This window comes from Rhea pennata, chromosome 2 (assembly GCF_028389875.1).
Source record: "Rhea pennata isolate bPtePen1 chromosome 2, bPtePen1.pri, whole genome shotgun sequence".
NCBI lineage: Eukaryota > Metazoa > Chordata > Aves > Rheiformes > Rheidae > Rhea > Rhea pennata.
This window is the reverse complement of record NC_084664.1, coordinates 101,543,699-101,569,811: the sequence shown is the minus strand read 5'-3', so window position 1 is coordinate 101,569,811 and position 26,113 is coordinate 101,543,699. Positions and strand designations below refer to the sequence as shown.

At 36.3% G+C, this 26,113-nt stretch overlaps 2 protein-coding genes across 3 annotated transcripts in view; one reads left to right on the top strand and one right to left on the bottom strand.

The window, feature by feature from the left end:
* ZNF236 (zinc finger protein 236) overlaps window positions 1–11,884 on the top strand; it is an 87,490-nt gene extending 75,606 nt beyond the window's left edge. The window contains exons 31-33 of the mRNA XM_062568089.1: window positions 4,882–5,011; window positions 10,518–10,694; window positions 11,757–11,884. Coding sequence (XP_062424073.1) covers window positions 4,882–5,011; window positions 10,518–10,694; window positions 11,757–11,884 — 435 coding nt within the window. The remainder of the gene's footprint in view (window positions 1–4,881; window positions 5,012–10,517; window positions 10,695–11,756) is intronic.
* A 3,649-nt stretch (window positions 11,885–15,533) lies between these two features.
* Window positions 15,534–26,113, bottom strand: part of MBP (myelin basic protein) — a 122,831-nt gene continuing 112,251 nt past the window's right edge. Inside the window, exons 5-9 of one of the 2 annotated variants that reach the window (XM_062570053.1) lie at window positions 24,671–24,775; window positions 23,449–23,484; window positions 22,837–22,869; window positions 20,839–20,964; window positions 15,534–17,264 (exon numbers count right to left, since the gene is read on the bottom strand). In XM_062570053.1, coding sequence (XP_062426037.1) covers window positions 17,208–17,264; window positions 20,839–20,964; window positions 22,837–22,869; window positions 23,449–23,484; window positions 24,671–24,775 — 357 coding nt within the window. In that variant the 3' untranslated portion in view covers window positions 15,534–17,207. The remainder of the gene's footprint in view (window positions 17,265–20,838; window positions 20,965–22,836; window positions 22,870–23,448; window positions 23,485–24,670; window positions 24,776–26,113) is intronic. The other variant, XM_062570054.1, reaches the window with a different exon arrangement.

Below are 26,113 nucleotides of genomic sequence, written 5' to 3'. Positions count from 1 at the left end.
CCAGAAAATAACTTGAAGAAAAGAGCAAGCTTTTAAAATCTCTTTCCCAGATTTCTTCCAGCTTCCTGGAATTTACAGGAGGGAATTTCTAGAAGCAGAGATGGTATCTTTATATCTAGGAGCTCTTAGGAGAGCTTTTCAGCAAGTTTCCCTTTACTTTTATATCATGTTTTAAGGTAATAAACCCCATTTGTGAAGTTTACCACATTGACAGTGATCATGTATGTCAATGAGGTTATTGTTTCTTGGGGAAACTGTCACAAAATTGTGCTGTGAAAATGAGTACTTCTCATTTAGTAGGAATCTTCTAACAAAAAAATTTGAAATACAGTGTTGAGAATTGCTTTTCTTTGAGTAATTAGCAAAAAAAAATCTTGATCTCTTAAACATATTTTCTTAGAACTAATCTGTTACTTGTATGTAATTAAACCTTTGAGCCTTTCATAACTTTCTCTGAAAAAGATTCAGATAAAACCTCTAGTTCTACTAGGATCAGAAACAACTTGGAGACGAACAACTTATCAGATAAATATAGAGAGATGGTAGAAAAACACTGAGATTGGAAAGTTGACTTCCTACTTGGGTGTTCTCTGTCACAGAATCACAGAATGGGTAAGGTTGGAAGGGACCTATGGAGATCTTCTAGTCCAGCCCCTCTGCTCGAGCAGCATCACCTAGAGCATGTTAGACAGGGTTGCATCCAGGCGGGCCTTGAATATCTCTAGAGAAGGAGATTCCACAACCTCTCTGGGCAACCTGGTTCAGTGCTCCGTCACTCTCACAGGGAAGAAATTCCCCCTCACGGTCAGGCGGAACTTCCTGTGTGTGTTTGGGCCTGTTGTTTCTTCTCGTGTTGCATCGCACTACTAAAAAGAGTTCGGCCCCATCCCCTTGACACCCTCCCTTCAGATACTTACAGACATTGATAAGATCCACCCCCCTCAGTCTTCTCTTCTCCAGGCTAAACAGGCCCAGCTCTTTCCTCATTGGGCAGATGCTCCAGCCTCTGATCATCTTTGTAGCCCTACAAAGCCCTCTCTCCAGTAGCTCCATGTCTCTCTTGTCCTGGGGAGCCCAGAACTGTATGCAGTACTCGAGATGAGGCCTCAGCAGGGCTGAGTAGAGGGACAGGATCACCTCCGTCGACCTGCTGGCAACACTTCTAATGCACCTCAGGATACCATTGGCCTTCTTGGCCACAAAGGCACATTGCTGGCTCATGGTCAACTTTTTGTCCACCAGGACTCCCTCCCAAGTCCTTCTCTGCAGAGCTGCTTTCCAGCAGGTCAGCCCCCAGCCTATACTGGTGTTATTCCTCCCTAGGTGCAGGACCCTGCACTTGCCCTTGTTGAACCTCATGAGGTTCCTCTCTACCCAACTCTCCAGCATGTCCAGGTCTCCCTGAATGGCAGCACAGCCCTCAGGTGTATCAGCCACTCCTCGCAGCTTGATATCATCAGCAAACTTGCTGAGGAGGCACTCTGTCCCTTTGTTCAGGACATTGACGAAAAAACTGAACAGGATGGGACCCAGTAATGAGCCCTGGGGGACACCACTAGCCACAGGCCTCCAGCTAGATTCCGCATCACTGATAACAACCTTCTGAGCTGTGCCTTTCAGCCAATTCTCAATCCACCTCACTGTCCACTCGTCTAACCCACACTTCCAGAGCTTCTCTAGGAGGATGTTATGGGAGACAGTGTCAAAAGCCTTGCTGAAGTCAAGGTACACAACGTCCACTGCTCTTCCCTCATCTATCCAGTCAGTCATGCCATCATAGAAGGCTATCTAGAAGACTAGTTAAGTAGGATTTCCCCTTGGTGAATCCATGCTGACTGCTCCTGATCACCTTCTTTTCCTCCATATGCCTGGAGGTGACATCCAGAATGAGTTGTTCCATCACCTTTCCAAGGATGGAGGTGAGGCTGAATGGCCTGTAGTTCCCTGGGTCTTTCTTCTTGCCCTTTTTGAAGACTGGAGTGACATTGGCTTTCTTCCAGTCCTTAGGCACCTCTCCAGTTCCCCATGACCTTTCAAAAATGGAGAGTGACCTGGCAACAACATCTGCCAGCTCCCTCAGTACCCATGGGTGCATCCCATCCGGGCCCATGGATTTGTGAGTGTCAGGTTTGCCCAGATGATGTCTAATCCTATCCTCCTCAACCAGAGGAAAGTCTTCCTTTCTCCAGGCTTTCTCCGTTGTCTCCAGGCTCTGCAATTCTTGAGGGCTGCCTTTAGCAGTGAAGACTGAAGCAAAGAAGGATGCCTTCTCTGCATCCTCTGTCACCAGGGCTCCTTCCCCATTCAGTAGTGGGCCCACATTTTCCTTAGTCTTCCTCTTGCTACTGATGTCTTTGAAGAATTCTTTCTTGTTGTCCTTAACATCCCTTGCCAGACTTACTTCCAAATGGGCCTTAGCCTTTCTTGTCACATCTCTACATACTTTGACAACATTCTTATAATCCTCCCAAGTAGCCTGTCCCCTGTTCCGCGTTCTGTGTACTTTCCTCTCCTGTTGGAGTTTTGCCAGGAGCTCCTTGCTCATCCATTCAGGTCTCCTGCCCCTTTGCTGGGCTTCCTCCTTGGAATGCGCTGCTCTTGAGCTTGAAGACAGTGACGCTTAAATACTAGCCAGCTCTCCTGGACCTCCCTTCCTTCTAGGAGCTTAACCCACAGGATTCCTCCAAGTAGGTCTCTGAAGAGGCCAAAGTCCACTCTCTTGAAGTCCTGAAGGCCAGAAGCAATCCTGCTTATTACCTTGCTTCTTCCATGCAGGATCCTGAACTCCAGCATTCAACGCTGATTTGAAAAAGATTGTCTTATTTGCTTTCTTTGGGATGCTTTGTGAAGCTACAGCTTTGTATAGGAACGTTCTTCCTGTTTGTTGCAGTGAGCCGTTTTTAATCATCAGATGCAAAGACCAACAGGTACCAAAGATGACACTTTTGAAAGGAGAATAATGTTGTACAACATATTTAAAAAATGGAGAATGAAACTCACCAGCTGATGAGGAAGTTTCAACGGTTTATTTTCCTTTATATGCATATACACAAACTAGTAGAGTGAGTAGCTAAGTCTTGGGGCATTTCATCAAAAGATTTGGCAGAAGTGAATAGAGTTTGTTATGTCTTATCTTCTAGAAGTTCTATTACTCTTTTTTAGACAATTTAAGCACTCCCATGAATGGCTTCTTCATTAAGATGTTTCAGAACATCAGCTGTGAACAGCCTTTAATGTGAAGCTTTACAAAGATTCATGCAGTTGTGGTCTTGGGAGAGGTTCAGTGTTGAGTGATCTGTTATTTGAGGGGTTGCATACCAATACATGAGTTGGGTTCTTTTAGAAAGGAAATTATGTACTCTTATTTTCTAATTAGATATTGGTAATTTGGGATCCTGAGATATTTCCTGACTGAAAATTAGGAAAATAATGCAAATAAACTTAGACAACTTAATACAAGTACTCAAAGTAATCGAAGTCATAATATGTATGAGTACAAACAAGTGCTTGCACTTCAGAGCAGTGTATTCCCCTAAAATTATTTTTGGTAGGTTATGTCTTAATGGAAAAGGTTAAGGGGCTGAGATCAGTGGAGCAGAATTGCATCAAATTATTTCTTCAAAAAAATAAAAAGTTTTAGTGATGTTAGCTGGATGCTCACCTGTTCACTTTCAAATACAAAACAAAAAATTTTTGCTATAGCAGATAGAAACAAGCAACCAGTTTCAGATACTTCCTGCATCAGGTTTTAACCTGCTTCCAGTCTTTTGATGCTTCAGGAAGTAATGAACAAGATAAAAACAAGATGTTTTCTTTATCTGCAACTGTAAGCCGTGGTTTATGGATCTTCTATGATTTTCTGAGAAGACAGTTTATTATCCCTCATAAACATTCTTGGTGATTCTTCCAGTGAAAACAAATTCTACAAAAACATTTTGCTTTGCTCCGTGGAGTGAGGAAGAGGACCTTATTAAACATCAAAAAGGCTCACTGTTTAGGTGTACAAAAGATTTTATTAAGGACTAGGAAAGAATATCAACACATTGAGAAAATAGGGAAGCATTCACAGTGCTATTCTGCGTACTGTTCTTAACTTGGATTTTTTTAAACTAAATATATCTATATTATTTTCTTTAATTACCTGAATTTCATCTTAATATTATTAAACAAATTAATACTGCTCTGATTAAAATCAAAAGTGGATAGTTAACGTAAGATACTCCCTTTCAATTTCCTAAAAATTTTTGAGCCTAGCATTTGTGAATTAAAGCATTGAAGTTAGAACTGCTATTTGTGTGTCTTAATAAAGATAAAATGTTTAAAGTCCTCATACTTCTTTCTGACTTTTAAGGTATTAGTTCAGCAGTTCATTGTGAAGTGGTTTCATTTGCACTTTCATGTTGTGCAGCTGCGTGTGTGTTCTGACAGTTCTCTCTCTCTCTGGGGCCTGTACAGTTTAAGAATGGTACTTGTTCAGATGCCAAGCAAGAATACGCATGCATCAGGCAATGTTGAGAGGAGGAAAAAAGTCCAATTTTAAGTTGAGATGCACAGTTACCCAAAATCTAAGTTTGTATGTGAACTTTCAAAGAGCTGTGGTTTTGATGTAACATCTTTAAAATTTGCTTCAGATAGTTTACAAAGGACTAATGTATGCAAAAAAGCAATACATACACTTATTGATGGAGGTTTTCAGAAATGTATCTTTCACTAAAAAAAAAAAAAAAAGAAAGAAAAAAAAGGAAGAAAAAAGCAGGCTTCCATCTTCCCACTGCTGGTCTTGATGCTCTGCTTCTGTCCTCAAAATGTTAACATTTTTTTTATGTTAAATAATGAAGTCTTTTGAAATGGTCTAAAATATCTTTTCCTATATTGTATTAGGAACACATGCAGACTCACCAGGCTGGACCTTCACTGAGTTCCCAGAAGCCTAGAGTGTTTAAGTGTGATACTTGTGAAAAAGCTTTTGCTAAACCAAGTCAGCTGGAGAGACATAGTCGCATTCACACAGGTAACACCAGAAATGATTTTCTCTTGTAAGATTTTATCGTGAATATGGATGTTCTATTTGGAATGCTTGCTCATGGATTCAGGTGACTGCATTAAAATACCAACAAGCTAAAACACAGAGTAAACTTCTAACACAAAGTGTTTAGAAATAAAAATGAGAAACACTAGACTTGAAATATCAAAAATTGTGATGATTTTTTTAAATCCAGAAGACTATGCTCCCCTTCTGCTTCTGCATATTTTGGTACTATCTACAGTACAACAGTGACATGAATGCTTGAACTTGTATGTAGCTGTTTCAGTCATTGAAACAGATTAATAAAAGCACATTTTAAAGCATTGTTTAAAGTGGTTTGAAGAAAATGGATTTGACTTTCTTCAAGCTTATGGGAGAGAATGTGCAAATGACTTGCATGGGTACAGTGGTTTAAATAAGGGAGATCCTTAGCTGCTGATACTGACTGCTACTTGTGATGTTACATTGTTATTAGGCTACTACTCCGTTTATCTAGTTCTAGTACTAGTGCTTTTAATTTGTTGTATTCTTTTGTATTTTCCACAGTTGTTGCTCTTAGGAACTGTACTGCCCTTCTCCAGGGGAGCACTTGCTTTCTTTGTTAAAAGTGCTCTTGCAGCTTGTAGCATCTGGCCTGCTACAAAAAAGCTATATATATACTACAGACCAATTGCCTTCAGCTGCACCTTAAGACCAGAGCTCTTTAGAACATGAGTGCTGAGTCTATGACCAGTTCTCTAAAAAAACTTCTGTTTTATGTACCACTGTTACGATCAAGAGGTCTCAAGGAATTGAAAAGGAAAAGGAGAGTTGTGAGTTTCTCTTCTAAGCTTAAGGGGGTCTACAGGGGTCACAGGATGTGCTGCAGCAGCAGTAGATTCCCAGAAATGGATAAAGCTTTCCTTCAGCAAGTCAGCCAGCACTTTCTGGATACCAAACGTCATCTTCTGAGGTCTAGCTGTTGGCTGATGTTCATGCATCTAAAACAAAGTTCCTAATCTCCTTTAAACTATTCTGTTAACCCTCTCATTTTTTTCATTGGTTAACATCTCTTGCCTATCTTGTGGTATATAATCTGAATTTCATCTTTGACTGGATCTTCACTCTGCATCTTCAGATTCAGTCTTGCAGTTTTTAGTATTGCACCTCTATCTGAATCTGTGTTCTCTTGCTGGCTTTTGCAATATCCCACAAGGTTTTGCAAAGAAATTATTTATACCCCCCTCCAAGAAAAAAAAAGAAAAGAAGAACTGGAGAATGATTATTCAGAGATTCCAGATGCTTGTATAGGAATTATATCATGCCTACTATGGCATTCCTGCTTTATTATGGTGAAATGAATTTGGCTCATTTCAGTTTCCTAATTTCAGCACATAATCCATATGCTGTCAAAGGTAAAAAAGCAGCAATTTACTCATCAGTGTTTGAGCTTTGGGGTATTAATGTTTGTTAGGCAACTGAGAGCAAGGAGGAGGATGAATACAGGGTTCATGAAGTTAGTGAATTTATAGATTGAGTCTGTTTTCTAAGTCCTGAGATTTGGGAATCCTAAGAGCAGGTTAGAGATGTTGCAGTGGGAGGTCATGGGAGGATAAAGGAGATACAGAGGAGATGAGGAACATGAGTGAATATTGAGCTGGGAAGGGGTGGAATCCTTATGTATCAGGTTGCACAATACTGCAGTGAGAGGCAGGATATAGAGGTTAGGTCAACTGGAGTGTATTTTAACAAAAGAGTTTTCAATGCAAGTATAACAGGATAGACTTTAAGTGGGCTTGGTCATCCAATTATAGCAAAATGTCTATCAGTAACGTCTAATCAGTAACTCTTGATCATGGTAATGGGTATTTGTAGCAGTTTATCAGCAAGCAGCATAATTCATCACTGATAACTGCTGCCAGTTGCTGCCAAAATTACCATACTGCAAGTGTGTATAATCCATATATCATAAGAGATGCTTGCAGCAAGGGATTAAAGGGGATCTTATCTGAAGGGAGGCAACCTTTTGATCTGGCACAGTTTTTCTTATGTTCCAGTGGTTTCTGTTGAGCTTATGTGTACTAATCTGATGAGGAGACTGCTGACATGCCTTCTTCCTCCCCAACAAGAGCATTTTCAGCTGTTGGTGAATGCTGATTGCTCTTTGTCAGAGTAAAACTGAAGAAAAGGGGGACAGAGCATCTTTGCGGCGACTCTGATAGACATGAAATTAGATCATTTTAGGAGCAGGAAAGAAGTGACAGAAGTTAAAATCCAAGGAGTTTGAAAGTCTTCACTGATAATTTGTTTGTTGGATCACTGACTTAAATAATGCAAAGTTTAGAAAAAGGCAATTTTCTAGTTAAAAGTTTCACAGAATGATCTGAAAACGGAGAAAGCAGGGAAAAAGTCTCACCTTCCTGCTTAGTTTCATGCTATATTCTAGTATACACAGATCTCTTCTTCAGGCAGGCTGTGAACAGGGCAGAGTCCCTTTATTTATTTGTTCCTTGTAAACTTGCACCATGACAGGAAAAAATCTTTCTATTTTGAAGACCTGTTTTTTACTCAGTAAAGCTTCAGATGTTTTTGAATTTATTGCGCTTGAGTGCTCATGAGCTGTGAACATCCACAAGCTGCAGGAATATCAAGTATTTGGATCAGCACCCTTCCTTGAGATAAGTTGTTGCTGCCATATATTATATAGATGATTCCTTGTATCTTGATGTTATCAAGTGTAGTTCTGATTGATCACTGATTTATAATTTCCTAAAGGTATGGTCCTTGTCTGTGAAAGAATGTTTGTGATTCCTATCTTGATCAAATGACTCTGAACAATTTATAACAAGCAATACATACTGAACCAGTGGCCACAAAAAAATGTTGTTTCTCTGAATATCTCTAAATACCTTGTACATTCGTATTTATCAGTGATGAGCAATCTGAATAAATTTTACAGAAATGAGAGGGAAGCAGATGCTTCCACTTCTACAAAACAAGCCATATGGTAATCTGTTACATAGCACCAAAGGGCTGCTTATCTTAGCAGAATGGGAAACCTGGAATCATCCATATCTGAGGAAACAGATTTTCTTTCAAGCCAGTGAAACCAGCATAAGAAAAAAAAATTCTGTGTTAAGAGTTATTTCCAGACTTCCCTTTCCTTTCTGACTTATCCCCTACTCTTGGGGGGGGGGGGGGGGAGGAGCGTGACATTTAACAATTTTTTCTGAAAAAGTTGATAATCAGTGGAGGAACTTTGGTTGGAAATAATTCATCGCTAGATCACATATCAAAAGCAAGTATGGCTTTGACCAAAATTTTGCCATGGCAATGGAGATTGTAGTGATATAGAACTTCATTGCTTGAGTGATTGCCTAGAAGTGATTATTTGCATGCAGTTGTTTTCAGAAGCCTTAGTGGAAATGCTGTGCAGTGATTACATTCCTGAATGAATTTGTCAGAGTAGTCTTCCAAAAACCACCTTCTTGGACCCTGTCCTTTTGGTTCACAGGTATGTACAAGCAATATTCTGCAAGCCTGCCCAATTTTCCCTCAAAATTCACAGTAGAAATGTAATTAGAAGCTTTTTTTTTTTAAGATTTAAAGATGTATTCCCTTAATTGGTAGCTGAATTAGTGCAGTGTTTGATCAGTAATAATCTCCTTAGCTTATCCACCATCCAGATCTGTCCTCTCTCTATCTAGCTTGACATAAAGGTGTAAGATTATAATTTGCTTCACAGTAACACACAGTAGTATAAGCATCTTGGATACTTGTGGGGTAAGAGCATTCAAATAGAATTATATATGCTTCTCTATTTTACTAATATAATTCCATTGGGATGCTGCAGGAGTACTTTGAAATGAAGCAGTAAGATCCATACTTTCATCCCTCCAGAAACATGTATCCCTGTAGGAAGGTAACTAATGTCCTAATCCAGGAAAAATCATCTGCTTTTCAACTGGTTTCTTATAAAAGATACAGAAAAGAGAAAAAGGAAAAGCTAAATTCACAATACTGATCTCTTGCAGTCCCTGAGACACTCTTGCATTTTAGTTAGCCAGGAAGCCTATTTTTTATTCTTAATGTCAGTTGCAGATTTGGTCTGTATACGAAAGCTACACTGCTCTTTTTCCAGTGGAAAAGATTTTTCTTACAGCTTTATCTTAACTTGTTTCCATTCAAGCAGATAATTTTGTTAGGGTGACAACAAAGTTTGTTCTCTGTTAGGAAATTAGTGTTGACTTGTTTTTCACAGAAACTTCCATTCCTGTTTACCAGGTATAATAACTATACTCAGTAGTGACAAGTGCAGGCTGAAGTGAGACAAAGTGAAACATTCACTTACTAGGGAGCTATTTTTTGCCTATTTTTTGTACTGGAAACCTCTCTCTGTCCCATTCTTCCTGCTGTTTGTCTGATGTTTACCTCCATAAGAGGTTTTCCCGTTACTACTTGACCTGTAGTTCTAGTTAGTTAATACTATACTTAAAGTTTACTGATCATCAGTTTCTTGGGAAGTGTCTGTAGCTTTAGGAGACCTTATATGAATTGCCTGAGAATTGGGTTCAGCTTGGGAGCTATAATGCCTATGAGGATATTAATATATTGATAATGAAGGAAGAGAGCAATTAATTCTTTAAAGAAAATTACGGAAGAGTATTATACATGCTTCTTATGTTTTATTATGCTAACTAGTAACAAAATATATTTGTAAGTTCAGAAAGTGCTTTATAATGACATGTACCAGTGTGACTTGTGTTGACACCACAGAACGTACTGTTGAGTGTTGAAGCAATGGTCTGATTTTGCTAAGTAGATTTGGATTTTTTTTAATGAATATATTCTTGAGGTTATATTTAGAATTTAATGTTCTGGCAGATTGAGAAGAATATGCTTGCTTTGGTAAGTTGGGTGGATCACTAATGGTTATTGGCATGGGAGACCACAGGTGATACGTAGAATTACCAGAAATTCCCCCTCCCCCCCAAAAAAAGTTTTGAAGTTCTTGCTTCATACAGACTTCAACTTTGTTAATACTAGAGTATTGATTTATCTGTATTATTGATAAATGATATAAAAAGTTGATGGTCCTCCTAAGGACGGAAAATTAAATTTGATAATTTGATTTTTTTTAAATTCTGTATTAAATAGTTTATTTTAAAGGTAAGTTATAAAAGTACACTCTTCTCCTTATGAAGACATTGTTTCAAACTAGACACTTAAACCAAGTGCAACTTGAATAGTTTAAAGTTAGTTTACACTATATATGAAAAATAACAATGTCAATTTATTGTGCAGTGGTTTAGGAGTCTGCTAAATGGTTTGGCATTTCATTTGGGTTGTTACTGATAATATAGATTCATAGTTCTGTTTTGAGATAGATTTGAGAAAAAAATAGTCGTGTCTAGTTTCTAGGTCATCTTAACAATGTTTTTTACTGTATTCTGAACCATATATTTATGTTGAAATGAGAAGTTATTAAATGTGTTTCTTTCTCTTTTATAAGGGGAACGGCCATTTCAGTGTACACTGTGTGAAAAGGCTTTTAACCAGAAGAGTGCTCTTCAAGTTCATATGAAAAAGCACACAGGAGAGAGGCCTTACAAATGTGATTACTGTGCAATGGGATTTACACAGAAAAGCAATATGAAACTCCATATGAAACGAGCTCATGGTTACACTGGTATGTAGCATAGTAATAGCAATAGTGAGTGCAGCCAGCCATATTCTTTACCAGGATAGGGCAGAACACTACCTCTGAGTTGTAAAGGAATTGGGCATACAGCCAAAGAGCAAAACTGATTATCTAGTAGGTGAACACAGAACTCTAAAAGTAGGTTGAAACAGAGATTGCTTAGTGCTTCTGGTTCTTTGTTTTTATGTAGAGTTCTGTATTAGGAAAATACACTATTCAAGAACTATTATATGTGCCTATGGTATCCTGGTGTGCATTAGGAATACTGTTACCAGCAGGTCAAGGGAGGTGATCCTGCCCCTCTACTCAGCCCTGGTGAGGCCACATCTTGAGTACTGTGTCCAGTACTCCAGGCTTCCCAGGACAGGAGAGACATGGAACTACAGGGAAGAGTCTAGTGTAGGGCTACAGAGATGATCAGAGGACTGGAGCATCTGCTCTGTGAGGAATGGCTGCAAGAGCTGGGCCTGTTTAGGCTGGAGAAAATAAGACTGAAAGGGGATCTTATCAAAGTATACAAATACCTTAAAGGGGAAAGGGGCATTTCAAGGGGATGGCATCAAACTCTTTACAGTGGTGCCATGAGACAGGACAAGAGGCAATGGGCACAAACTGAAACACAGGAAGGTCCACCTGAGTATGAGAAGGAACTTCTTCCCTGTGAGAGTGACAGCGCACTGGAACAGCTTGCCCAGAGAGATTGTGGAGTCTCCTTCTTTGGAGATACTCAAAAACCTGCCTGGATGCATGCAATCCTGTTTAACATGCTCTAGATGACCGTGCTGAGTGGGGAGGTTAGACTAGATGATCTCCAGACGTTCTTTCCAACCTCAACCATTCTGTGATTCTGTGAAGTAATCCATTATCTTAGACTTTTTTTTCTCCGTGTTTAAGCCGTGTCTAATGGATTTACATAATTTATAGTAGTTGTGTAGTACCTTTCCCAGCATAGTTCATTTTTCCCCAAAATTTGCTTTTGCATTTGAATTTTTCTTACGCTACTCATCCATTCATGTAATTGCTCTTCTTTTTTCTTGTAAACTTTGGTAGGTCCTGTACAAGAACCCACTAGTCATCAAGAACAAGAAGGTGAAGATATCAATCGTGCTCTGAATTTAGAAGAGGTGGTACAAGAATCTTCAAATGAATGGCAAAGTATAGGCAATGTTTTTCGATGACACCTTAGAATTTGAAAGCTGAAAATGCTTTCAGGACTTGAATTTCTTTAAATATGTTTTCAGAAAAGTAAAAGATGAATTTTACAGTTGAAGCTTCAAGCATTGAAAATATTAACAATAGAATAATATATTATAGTTTTTTTAATTATTTCCAAAAATTACTTAAAAGAATCATTGTCTTTTTTAAGCTTGTAGAAAAATATTGGGAAAACATCATTTAATCTGTGCTAAGTTATCTATGATCAATGAACTCAGGTAATACTATATACAGTTTCATCATCTTCTAATTCACAGTATATCTAATTGAAAAATAAACTGGAACTTCATATCAGAATAGAATGATTCCCATTTTTAAAGAAAATGACAAATAATGTTATGGGAAGATCATGAAACGGTCAGCTTTTTTTTTTTAATGGTTTAAAGAAATAATTGAGTTTGGAAACAAAATGTTACTAAGTAGATGCATGCAGGCTTTTTTTTTTTAAGGCACAGGAAAATGCTGTTTCCATTTTTAAACTTCTTCTAGTGCATTATGAGAGGAGAAAACAATTGCCATGAATTTCGGGCGTTTCTGTATCTTGCAACTTGTAAGAGGGAGCAGGTTCATTTCCATTCCAACAGCAGAGGTAGTTGATACTTTTTTACATTAAAATGTCTGAGGTTTTTAACTCAGCAATAATTATTGAAAGAGAATCCAAACTAGAAGATGTTAAAATGAAAACCTCTTAGGTTTGCTGTATTGGATCTGCAGGTGCATATCTCATTATCTGTGGAAAGCACAGCCAAATACTGCAGCTGGAAAGTGAACATATAATTTTGTGTTTGCAGCAGTCAGAAAGCTAGCTACATACTAGGTCACCTATATTGTACAGAAGTCACCAGTTCAGTTTACAGATTTGAAATAATAACTCTTTATTCCTCATTATTTTCTTCGTGAATTCTGGAAATATGTTGTTTAAATCGTTGTTTCAGCAAAACTACCTAGTTAACCAAGTACTGCTTTGAAAGGTGCCACTTGTTAAGTATATTTGTAACAAAGAAACACTGGAGTAAAAACATAGTCATTTTTGAGACATTCCAAAGACAGAAGCTCTTTTCTCTCCTTTTCTTTTTTTTTTTTTTTACTTTGTTCTTTTGATTTTTATTTATGTTACATTTATATATATATATGTGTGTGTGTATGTATGTATGTGTGTGTGTGTGTATATATATATATATATATATATAAAAATATATATAAAAGGTTATATGAGCCTCTCTGTGGCTTATGAATATATTTTGTAAATACTGATGCCAGTTCAAGGAAGTTCATCTTTTCAGTTTCATGCAAGCACTCCTAGATCAGTGGTGGATTCGTTGTACTATAATACAGAGTTGTTTTTTAATTTACTTTCTGAAGAATAATAGCCCGTATAACCAAAAAGCCCCTTTTTGTAAATATTGTCTATACTTTGTCTATGATACAAACTAGTTATTTCAAATTCCTGATGCAAGAAATCACTGTTGTTTTTGATAAGGCATCTCTTAATTCTTTTGTTAACTCTGTGGCATATGTATATAAGTAATATAGTTTGTGACATGAAAATAACACTTTTGTTATGTGGAATATTTAATTCAAAAACATGTTAAATAATACTACTTTTTTTCCAAACTCTGCTCTGTGGGTTTTTTTTTTTTTTTTTTTTTTGATTCTGTACAGTAGGAAATTCAAAAAAAACCTTTATAAATCTAGACCATATGAAATTCTTTCAGCAGTGCTTTTAATTGTAGATAAAGTGTTAGCCTTTTAACTGTTTCGGAAAGAGATATTTTACTTTTACAGTCATTTTCTGGACATACTTAAGCCTATGGTGTAGCACTCTGTTTATCTAAAATAGTATAGCATCTCAAGTTATATAATCTTGACTCTAAATAAGTTCAAATGCACTGTTGTATATACTGCCTATAAAAATCTTTATACATTTTTTTCAGAGAATACTGCATAAATGTAGTTGTTTGAATTTATTTGCTTGTATAGATAATGACACTTTCCAAAGATTTTCACCTATAATTGATGTAAAATTGTCTTACAACTGGTCACATCCAGTAATTCTATCCTTTTTAATAGGAATGTAATTCCTAAATGTTGAAAATACTTACTTATCCTAGCTGTGATTGCTTTGTCAGCAAGTGAAAAGCAGTAGTGGTTGACAGTGAGTGAGCATATGCTAAAAGCAGATCTCATGAGTAAAAAGATGCCATTTCAAAATGGTCAGTTCTCAAAATGCTTTGAAATCTTGATCACAGGAAATGAGTGCGTATTGCAAATCTTGGAAATGACAAATAGCGTGAGTTAAGTAGCTGCCCAGAATTTTTTCTGAATCGAGTCTGCCACTCCTTCAGCATTTGGAGTCCTGTCAGTTGCAATAAATAGATGTTTTTTAACTTTTTTTTTAACATGATATTTGATTTGCCTTTTTTATTCCGGCCCCCCCCCCCCCCCCCCCCCCGTGAATTTCAAGAATCCAATCTTGAGTATTGTGACATAGAGGTTTTTTCCTTTACTGATAAAGAGCTGTTCTGTGGCAAATCCCAGGTTACTTAGTAAAGTTGAATTGGAAATTTTTCAAAGTGGTCTATCTGTTGATCTTCTGTACAGATACAGAAGCTGTAACAGGTGTGTTGATATTTTCAAAAGCACTACTGAAATAAATAGGTTGGTTAGGCTTTTCTTCCCCCCTGCTCCAAAATCAAGAACCCTTTAGCCTTACAGTATTTGGCTTGTGTCTACTGTTTCTTTTGGTTTATGTCTGTTCCCTTACTACTTGGAAGTGACACACATCTACTAAAAGTACAAGTTGTCTATTTGCGTTTCAGGAAAGGACCATTTGCTTACAAGTCATGTACTTGTTTGAGTGCATATTCATCCAAGCTAAAAGACTAAGTTTCAGGCAAAGCTTCAGTCTCCTAGAAGAGATTTCTGTTGGTAAAATGTTGTCTTAAAGTGCTGTATTATTATAAGAAATACTGTTTTTAATAGAAAGTAAGGCCAAAAAAACATACTTTCAGCCTCCAAGCTAGATCATTTAGGGGAAGAGGAGAGTAATGAAGGAAAGACAAAAAGCTCTGGATAAGTTCTGTCATTCTACAATGTAGCAATTGGAAAGATTTATCTTTCAATTTTCACCTTAAATATTCTTTCCAGATTTTGAAGGCCACTTCCAAAATCAACTTGATTTGCACATACCCTGTTCAAAGATTACACTTGGTATTGTACTTATTTATGAATGCAGGATTCTGTTGCCTGAATGTGGGCGATCTACACCCTGCGGTATCCCCCCCAGCCTTTAACCTGCCACTCCACAGAGACAGTAGTCTGCCATAAATCCTGTGTCAGATTGCCAGCCTCATGTCTTGGGTGTCACAGGGTATCTGAAATGGTATGTGTTACGCTTAGTCAGCTGCGATGTGACTAGAAGCCTGTATGTAGGCAACTGAGTCCTGCTCAAAGTGTCCTTTTTTTTTTTTTTTTTTCAGTATCTAAACATTCCTCATAAACTGAGAGAAAAACAGTAAATTTATATATGTTTTATGTTACAAAACAAAACTTGTCCAGGTTTCATTACAAGTTGATTACTTTATTTCAATAATGAATTTTTTTAAAAGCTATGTTCCTATAAGAACAATACATGTTCAAATTAAATAGACTATTATGTTGCAGAGTACATCTGAATGAAGTTACAATAGAAAAATACACATAACAACCAATGTAGATCAAACAAGATGTGATAGGTGTATGTATACTTAATAATTTTGATGTTTTTGCGTTTTCTTTAGTCTCTCTTTTCTATCCTCTCCTTTTTCGTTGCTTCATATTAATGGACACTGATTTAAACCTACAATAGACTTAGTTGTGAAATGGAATTAACATAATATATATAGGTAACTTTTACTGGGCACTCATTAGGAATGTGGTTTCAACCTGAGAAGCATTAATCATAGTCTAGAATGCAGAGGCTAAAACAAAAGAATTAATCAGACACGTGGAAAACAGTTTGAAGATATAGTAAGTCTAAGTAATAAAACAGTGCAATTCAGAAGAGCCTTATTTTCCCTACATGTGGTTGGAAATACCATTGCCACACATTCATTTTAGTAATTTGTGAACAATTAATATCTATATCTAACTCAGTTTTAATTTATTTCTATAAGACAACTACAGTACAACAGTTAAATGTTCACAGTAGTTTACTATGAGTTTGCTTTGGTGCACTGCCATTAATCGGCATCCAGATGTTAATCCCTCAAAAGGTAAGTTTACCAAATAATACACTGCTGCAGTACAAAGAAAATTTGAAATTCTAACATGAGATGTGCAGGACTACCTTAAATAACAGTACTGAAGGGCTTTCTTTCTTTCAGAAATTAGACTTTTATTTATTTATGTACTTAATATACTGCTAAGTTAATGCTGTTGCAGCAAAGTTTGCGTGGAGCAACTGTGACTTTCAGTGGTCACGTGTGCAATCTTAGATGTTTCTTCTCTGGGAATATCCCTTGTTTCTTAACATTAGTCTAACTCAAATTTGAAATCCTCTTTCTCTCCCTCATCCACTCTTAGTTCTAATGGTTTGGGTATGATGAACAATTTATAGTATGGAAAGAACTTCCGTATTACTATTGCTCTGCATCTCATTGATTCTACAACATCTGCCCCCTCCCACACTACACATACCTTGAACTCCCAGTGTTTGGTAACCTTTCTGTGACTGCCTAATCCTGTTAAAAAAAAAAGTAAATTATTCTGTGAGTGAGAGAAGGAAGATTAAAACAAACCAAAATACCCAAAAACCCAAATCAAAAAAAGGATTTGGATAAACAGTCCTTACAGCTTCTGCACATGGTGGAGTTTTTTTAATTACAGCAGTGTTTCAGAAATTCACTATCAGTGGCACTCAGTATCCAAGACATTAGCTCTGTATTTATAATTCTGATGCTCAGTAAAAAGAAACCAGAACATTTGCACTTAAATTAGATGCTTGGGAGAAATAATGAAGTCCAGCATACAGTTAGGGCATCCTGAAGAAGAATGAGTAAAGTCAGAGATCTTGTTACTTTACATAAAATAAGGAAAACATCTAGTAAAGCTACTTCGTGTGTTCCTTTCATTCAACTGTTGGTCAGGGATTGCCAATAGAAGTTTGTATAATCTACTGCATGCAGAACTTAATTGGCATTAAGTAATGGCTTGCATCTATCTAGATAATTCTTGCAGTTGTTATTAATTTTAAGGCAGTTACATTATGAAGCAGAGTACATGATCCTTGAATGGCATCTTAGAGCTTCAGCGCCTAGCAACTGGTGAACCAGACCGTGATCCAGGTCGGGAACCAGAGCCTCCCTATAAAAGGAAGAACAAAGTTAAGCTAATTGGAAGGTACCGTACTTTTTTCGCTATAAAATTTAAAAAATCAATCTGCAGTATTACAAAAATTTTAATATTATCTAATGAACACTGTCTACAGTTATTAACACTTAGTACATTGGGTAGACCTCTTACGTCTTGCTAAATATTGTTTGCATTTCCACTTTAAAGAGGGGGGAGAAAGCCTTTCATAAGTATTTTTCACATAGGATTAATTTATTCTCATTAAATCTCTCATGCAGAGCTAGAAAGCCTGTCTTGAAATGTTTTTAGATGCTTGCTTTTATCCAGGCCTTTCCAACAAAAGCAGTTAATTTGTTTCCTTGGACATTTTTAGAAATTTTCACCTTTTTGGTTATCCCTTAAGCTGTTCATATACTTAAAAAATCTCCAAACCCTGCATACAAGTTGTCATAGTCTCGCATCTGAGAGAACCGAAATGTAAGCATTCTGTCTTAGGGTAAATTACTAACCTATGCAGTTACATCAACATCAGTCTAACATGAAAACCACAAATGCAAATACAGGATAAAAATACAAAAAAAAAAAAAAAAAAAAAAAAAAAAAAAAAAAAAAAGGAAGGGCTGAATTATGGGTTATTTTTACAAATAATCAGAAAGTAACATAGACAATTATCTTTTTTTTCCTATTTCAATCTTGAGTATACTTGGGACAATTTGTAAATTTGCAATGGAGAAAAGAGTTTGTAACTGCCCTGCAACAGTTTAATAGCAAAGATGATATCTAAGCTGGCTTAGATATCTAATGCTAATGCTGGTGTTTCAGTTTCTGTGATACAACTCTTTTTGCTAGCTGGGTATTTTCTGCTATAGTTTTAGCAACTTTCTAGGCAAATCTTGAACCATACAGTTATGACCCCAAATGGGAGATAGTGGTAATTGTTACAGTAATCAGCTGAAGATGGAACTATTTACTTTTTCTTCAAAGATGTTAAGTATACATCTACTTTGGGAATTTTTTTTCTTAATGTTTTTCTTCTTTTTTGTCTTTCAGACTTTGCCTCCTTAGTTTAAATTGTTATAGAATTAGTTTTATTCAAGGAAGATTTAGTATAATCCATTATATAATTGGCATTTTTTTCTGTTAAAATTATCTCAAAGAATGGGTCGCAGGTTTGTAATTTATAAAGAAGACTGCACAACTGTATAAAGAGATAATTATTAGTGTCTCCTGGAATAAATCATAGGTTTAAATCAGCTTGGTCTGAATAAAACTCTGATGAGAGTTATATAAATTACAGTGATTCAGAAATGCCTGTCTAAAAAGTAGAGCTGATATATGTTTATCATTGGATATCTATAAATCCAAACTAATATAGTTGGGATAGTTATGTAAAAAATACAAGAGAATATTAAATTTTGAGAAAGAGGAGAATCTGTTTTTTCTTATTTTCAAAAGACAAATTGTACAAATAATGTAAATGTATCAGAATAGCCATGATATTATTAATGTATCTCTGAACTCCACCAAAAAAGCTGCAAGTGCAGAGAAAATTATACTTAGATTTCATGCTTATGAATGTATGATGAATGAATAATTTTACCTAGGCACCTGAAGAATTCATTTTCTGAAGTTCAGCTTAAGAATTCTTACTACCTCATTAAAGTATTCAAGCTGTCTCTTGGTGCTGCATATGTTTGAAACAGTTCTACAGTGAAAGACGTGTGTGTTTTTATCATGGCTGAGGGTATTTTTATTGAAGTCTAACATGCCATCATGTCTTTCCTTAGAGAACAAGAGCTTGAAATTGTAAGCTATGCTAATGTTTCCCAAACCTTCTGTCTTGAAGTTAAGATTATTGCTGATTTCGTTCTCTATGTGAGAATAGTGTATTAGATGATCTGTTACAAATGAATGCTTTGTGCCTGTGAAGAAAAATGCAGTCATATGCAGATGGATATATTGTGCTCTTCATATGTCATCTTCCTCACATAGAAAGTGAAAAATTATGCTGAGATGCTCTGGATTTACACCGGAGTAACTTTGATAATTTAAATGGAGATTTACACAGGTAGAAACAAGGCTTAACTGCTTGGTATGGTTTTCTTTTTGTTTTAATTTAACAGTGGATTGGTACCTCTATATTATATATGAACTGAGATCATTAACTACAAAAAATGTTAAATGCAGTATCCAGTCAACCTGGTTTGTCATTCTGTATTTCAGGACAATCTCTCTCTGATGAAAATTTCCAAGTGCTTCTTTCATGTTTCTAATAATTCCATCCAAAAAATGAAAATTACTGCATTTTCAGATGTTGTCTTTGAAGTCTCATAGTACTTTAAAAATTGTCTGAAGACTAACCTCTTGACAAACTGTTGACCTTTTTTATGAGATGACTTTATAAGCTAAGTTTATTTGAGAATATCGGACTGTCCATCCTGTATGAGGTTAAAGCGCCCCCCAGGCCAATATGCTTTCGTCTGTATGACCATTAGCAGGTCATTTGGAAAAGCTTAGATGTAAGAGCAAATGTGCAGTGTTACTTCTTCCAGTATAGCTCCCAGTTTCCAGAAATATAGAATTCAATGACTCTTGGGTATTTTGACCTTAATGTTCCTCCATGTGTTTTATTTCACATTTCTTTTTTCTTTTTTCTTTTTTTCCTCCTGTGTTTTTAAACCTAGATACTACATACTGCTGGCATTCACATCTTCTTGTGGTGGTAAATTCCAAATTTGAATTACATATTTTGTGAAAGAGGTGTTTGTTTTTGCTTATGTTAAGCCTTCTATCTAATAATTATCTAATAATTAGGCTTCTAATTCTTGTTTTATAAGGCACTTAGAGAATACACATTCCTTATTTATCTTCTTGCCTTTTTTGCTCAGTCATTTAGACTATAGTTTAATAAACATTTCCTTTGGTAGCTGGATCATGACTTACTTTTCTCCTGATCTGTTTTCATTCATTGGCTGTGTTGATGTGGTGAATCAAATTGGGGAATTGAATCAAATTAAAGATCTGGTAAAGTATTTATTTCTAACATGACAGTTTTAATTTGCCTTACCATCTGACTTTTACAAGTCACTGTGCCAGCATACCATAGAAGTTCTTACACCTGGAGCAGGAACAGGCAGATCTCTTGGAGTTAATGTTGCAGCTGAAGTAAGTGTTTGTCAAATTACACCCTACACTACCTTTCAGGAGCTTTTCAGTAACTTTCATTTTCCCCATTCTGAATAGTTTATCAACAGCATCAAGTTCTGTCACCTCATTCATCTTCTGAGTTCTAGATCATTTGAGAGTCTACTGATAAACACAGGTCCTAGTGTAGGTCTTCATGGGACTTCACTATCTTACCTTCTTTCCTGATGGTGACTGACAATTTATTTTAGCTTTGTTTTCTATCATGTAACTAGTTACTAGGCCATGAGATAAACTTATGTTTTATCTATGAAGATTTAGTTTCTTTCAGAAGCCTTAGGGAAATGTAATTTTGTCAATCATGGCAGGTCCTGGAGAAGCATGGCTGTTTCTTTTCCTGGACTCAATTTTTGTATTTATAATAAGTTCAGTTGTACTTTACCAGTTTAAAGATTTTGGAAAGAGTGCCCTGGCCCTCATGATAGGATCCCTTATGTCCCTTGTGAGCCGATTTATGCTCATAGAATTTTCCACTTCCTCCATATCCTGGCTTGTGTCCTTCACCGCCCTGCAAAGAAAGATTTTTATAGACATTAAAAATTATTATACTCAAATACGATAGTACTCACATTGCAATCTTTGTGGTTGCTGAAATGTAAAACTTGTATTAGAAATTTGAAAATGTTGAAATAAAACAATCCTTTAGGTAATGAACAAGGATGAAGGAAAATGTTAGGATCTGAAAATGGTCAAATCTGAGGGCAAGCACCAATCTGCAAAAGAGGAATTAATCAAAAGTGGTTACTCAAATGCAGAGTAGGAAGAAAATGATCAGGAAGTGATCATGAAACAGTTGAAGAATAGTAACAACAACTATAGGTCATGAGAAGGAAGGCTTATTTATTTGAATTCTATTTAAAAATGTATTGAATGGCACACAAGGATAGTGCAGAAGGATAAAAACTTACCGTGATTCAAATCATGTTTGTTCTCAGAGTAGACTTTACATTTCAGATTATTTCCAAATTACTCTTTAGTCCTGTCTATTCTTTGATGCATGTTACGAAGAAAAAAAAAATGAGACACAAAATTGTTTCTGTCTTGGAAAAGAATGCTTCTCAAATGCCCTTCATTTCATACAACTGAAAGAAATATGATTTAAATAAAAGTTGTGACTTTGGCCATGTCTATGTCATTGAATACAAATTGACTGGAGCATGTTGTATCATAAGTATCTCTGTGTGTGTGTGTGTGTATATATATATGTATATATATGTATATGTGTGTATATATGTGTGTGTGTACATACACATATATATATATATACACACACATAGTCAGAAGCATCGGGCTATTCCAGACAGGGAAGACTTGCACGTTCTGAGCCAGCTTGTTCAAATCAAGAAAACCTTTCTGCTTCCCCAGTCATGATACTAAGTGAACATACGTTGCAGATACTAACCCTTGTTAATCTGTTTTAAACACAATGTTTTTAACTTGTTTTCTGTTTGCCGAATGATTTCTGTTTTGGACTTGCAAATTGCACCTTACTTTTCAGTGCAAGCAATACCATGTGCATGTCATGGGAGGACGTTTTTAGAGATGTAATGTAGTTCAGTATATATATATATAGTAATCTGTGTACCTGGTTATTAAGACTACTAACACTTTGTAATTTTGTATTATTGTCGAATGTCACCTGAAGCTTCTAATGGTTGAAGCTAAGGATGAAGCTATCAAAATCACAGATACCAACCACAACATAAGCTAAATCATGTTCTACTAATAAATGGTAAAAGAAATGACTAACAGCTTTAAAGCTTTAATGCATTGTCTTAAAACACAAGTAATTTATATGTTGGTCTCATATAAAATCAAACCTGTTGTAGAGAAGTGGAATTTAATTAGTTGTAAGATAACCATAGAAAGAACTTGTCTAACAACCTTTTAGGCAGATCTCTTCTTACTAAAAGATGTTTGCAGGGGAAGGTAAGACAAAAATATTTGAATTAGTGACAGTGTTAGTTTTGCAACATTTAGTGTTTAAGAACGGTTGGAACTGTGGAACAAGTTCCCATCTTGTCCCAACCCTCCCTTGTATTTTTTCCCCCCTTCCCATAAAAGAAAAATGTGGTAGATGAGTCTCCAGGAATCTTAAAGGAAGAAAGTTTTGCCATGCGGTGGATTTTGCTCCTTTTGTGCTAAAGCAGCAGAAATTATCACTGCAAGGCTGTCAGGTTGCTGGATGAGAGCAAGCAACAAAATTACCATCTTAAACTGCTGTGGGAGAAGGGAGGAAAGTGGGACAGGAAAAGCAAAATAGCAAAATTGAGACAAAACAAAATTATCACGTTGCTGCAGCAGCTTGAGGCAATGGAGCAAGGTATGCTTTGGCCTGGTAAATAAAATGCCTGTTATTGAAAGCACATTTGTCACCTACCCAGCTAAATCTGGCGAGGGATAATCCTCTTCCCTGTACATGTAAGAAATAGAAACAATGACATGATGATCACTATGGAACATAGCATCTGGGGTGTAAGATACACAGAAGACCAAAATGCAGTGAAAAAGGAATGAAATGTTGGGCAAATAATGAGACAGTGAACGCAACAATTTGTGTGGAGTTATTCCATAAAACGAAAAAGGCGAAATTCTCAATTAAAATGACAAGAAATAAATTCATGAGCTATGGTTTGCCAGTATGATGTACTGAAGGAGCCAGCTGAGTTTACTGATGTAAGGACAGTTTTTGGAGTGTGAAGTTTGTTTGAAAGCATTGCCTATTATTAGTTACATAAGTAATCACAGCAGAGTCTGAATAAAAACTATCCCTGTGAATGGCTTTAATTAGTTAAAGATCATGCAGCAAATCAGGAAATGCGTGAGAAAGAACTATAGCTTTTCTATCTTAGTCCCTTGCTTTAAATACCAACAGTAGCTCTTGTCTGTTACTTGATGCCATAAAAGCAAATCCATCGGATTAGCAGTTGAACTGATACCAATTAGCCCACAAAAGATACAGGATATTGTATGAGCCTCTGAAGGCACTTACCTTTGCTTGCATTGGGGGAGGAGTACGGGGTGAGACCTGGAAATTAGTGCAAAAACTTCATTAAAACAAGGCTTTTGCCTATTGTCTGTGAGCTATTATGCCTTATGTATTAGTTGTCTAGTTTCATCCTGCTCTTCATTGCCTTGTGAATATTTCAAAATGCCCATTGTTAATGGATAGTACAAAAATTAATTACAGTGTTAGTATTTTTCCATCAAAAAAGTTTTCTTAAAAAAAAAAAAGCTGTTGAAGGTCTTGCACTTTAAATCCAATGATAACTCCATCCCACTCCAAACTCTAAGGGTGTTACTTTCATGGTTTTAAATGTCGGCATTGTGATCCTTGATTTGTGAAACTGGTTATCAATAGAGATATTAATAGAGCTATTCAGATATACTTCTGGTTTTGGGTATTTTTATCTTTTGCAGGTTCTTTATTCACATTTAGCCATGAAAATATTGACACCTTTGTTTCAGAAAAAAGTGAAGGATGAAATTGGTAGTATCAGCTGTGCAAATCAAAATATGTGATAAGATGTATTGCAAATATAGGGAGTCTCCATTTCTGGATAGTAGCTATACAGTGTTCTAAAGGGCAAAATACTGCTTTTCATTATGTATTTACACAGTACTGAAGAATTTAATTTGTGAGAAAATTCCATCTTTCCTGGATATTTTCTGTGAGAGTTCTAGTGGTGTCAAACCAGCCAAATTCAGAGCTTGAGCAAAATTGTTATTGTCTTAAATGAGAGCATCAGGAAAAAGAGATCAGGCTATTCTGCTTATGGATTCAAATGATAGGAGTGTAAGCTATTGCATAGTTGGGAGTAAACGTACTGCATCCATTAAGTGCAATCTAAGGAATAGGAAGCACTAAGAAAGTACGCCACTAGACTTAGCCTAGCACACATTTGGTAAGGTTTTAAGCAGAACACATTCCTAACTATGGCCAACTCCAACGATGGAATCACAAAGCTTCTAAATGGAGAAGCCATATAATCATAATAATTGTTGAAATGGTCATGGTGCGTTCACCCACTTTTTTGTAGCATTTTATTATTGTTTTCAGGTAAAATTACTTTTGTATCAAGTATCAGGACTGATTCAAAGGCACACTTAGTACAGTTCATCATCTTCAACGTAATGGCCAGTGATCGTGGCGTATTTGGTTATTGATGAATCCTAAACAATTCTAGTACACGACAAGAAGGGGCGAGACTTACGATGTTCTTGAAGAAGTGGACTACGGGGTTGTCATCACCGGGCCGCCCGTGCTGAGACCTCTGGGGGATGGACCCTACGTGGCTAGCCCTGGCTGCGTGTATGTCCTGAAAAGCAGAACAGGTACATTGCCATGTCAGCCGTGAAGGAAAGGTAATTGGCAACTGTATGAAGGGAAAACTCATTTTCAGAAGTACAGGAAGAAAAGCAGAAGAGGAGAAAAATGCCTAGAGAGACTGCAATCCAAAGCTGTCAGTGCTCAGAAGGAACAATTATTTAATACAATGGCAATTAGACAGCCCATATATGTTACTTTGTGCATAGCTGTAAATGTTTTTAACATTATAGCCCAGTGTGGTGGAACTTGTCCTATTACTAGAGGATTCTGATAGCAGAAAGCTTAACATTTTTATTACTTTATAAGTAGCATTGTAAAATACAATTTTAGAAATGAAACCTAATAAAACCTGAAATGGTTATATATATATATGTATGTATGTATATAATACATATATAATGATACTAGGTCATTCTCCATGAAAAAGCAATGGGTTGTGTATTATGTCTGTTTTCATGCATTACATAACCCTGAGGAACTTGCAAGAACAATTTTTTTGAGAATGAGAGTGTTAAATGAGACTGTCAATACTTTCTCTTTTCAGTAGTGCTTATAGTGGCAATGTAGAAGAAAGTTCAGTAAGCAAGGGCAAAATGAGTTTGCAAAGAGTGAGTACCTTGATAGGTAACTGTTGCAGAGAAAATTGTGTTCAAAAATACGTGCAGTTAATGCTATACTGATGCTGTGTTATTAAGTTTACAAAAGAACTGTGTATACGGGTGAGCCAAGCGTGAACATCTCTCCATCATTGCGAGTATAGAGACACCAGTTTTTGCTGTCAGTTGCACAGAACCAAGCTCTGTTCAGTATGGAAAAGAAGGAAGGAGGGAATGAAAATAATGAGAACAGAATGGTTCTCTTCATTTAACGAATTCTTGTAAATACAACTGTATAAGCATCACACTGATATTAAAAAGTTTGTGCTCTTAACATCAAATAGATTTCTGTAGTGAGATAGTAGCTCATATAAGCACTTCCTTAATGGTACAACCTGAATCAAGTTATAAAACATAAAACAGTCTGAGTAGTTACTTAAAATACAATTTGCTTTCATCGTCTATACATAAAAATAAAATAAAATAAACTTTCCAGTGAAAAAGCTTGGTTATCTTGCTTGGAGCAGAACTGTAATGTTTTGGTGATTTGGTGATCTTTGAAAAAGATGTTCTGAGATCTTTGGCCAAAAGGTCCTGTGAAACTATCGAATGTTATTGCTCAAAGCTACCAAATGGAAGTTTTCTTTTTAATGACTTCAGTCAGATCTTGTCACAGAGATACATTTATATTACATAGGATCATCCAAAATTAGAGTCAAAAGTATGTATCA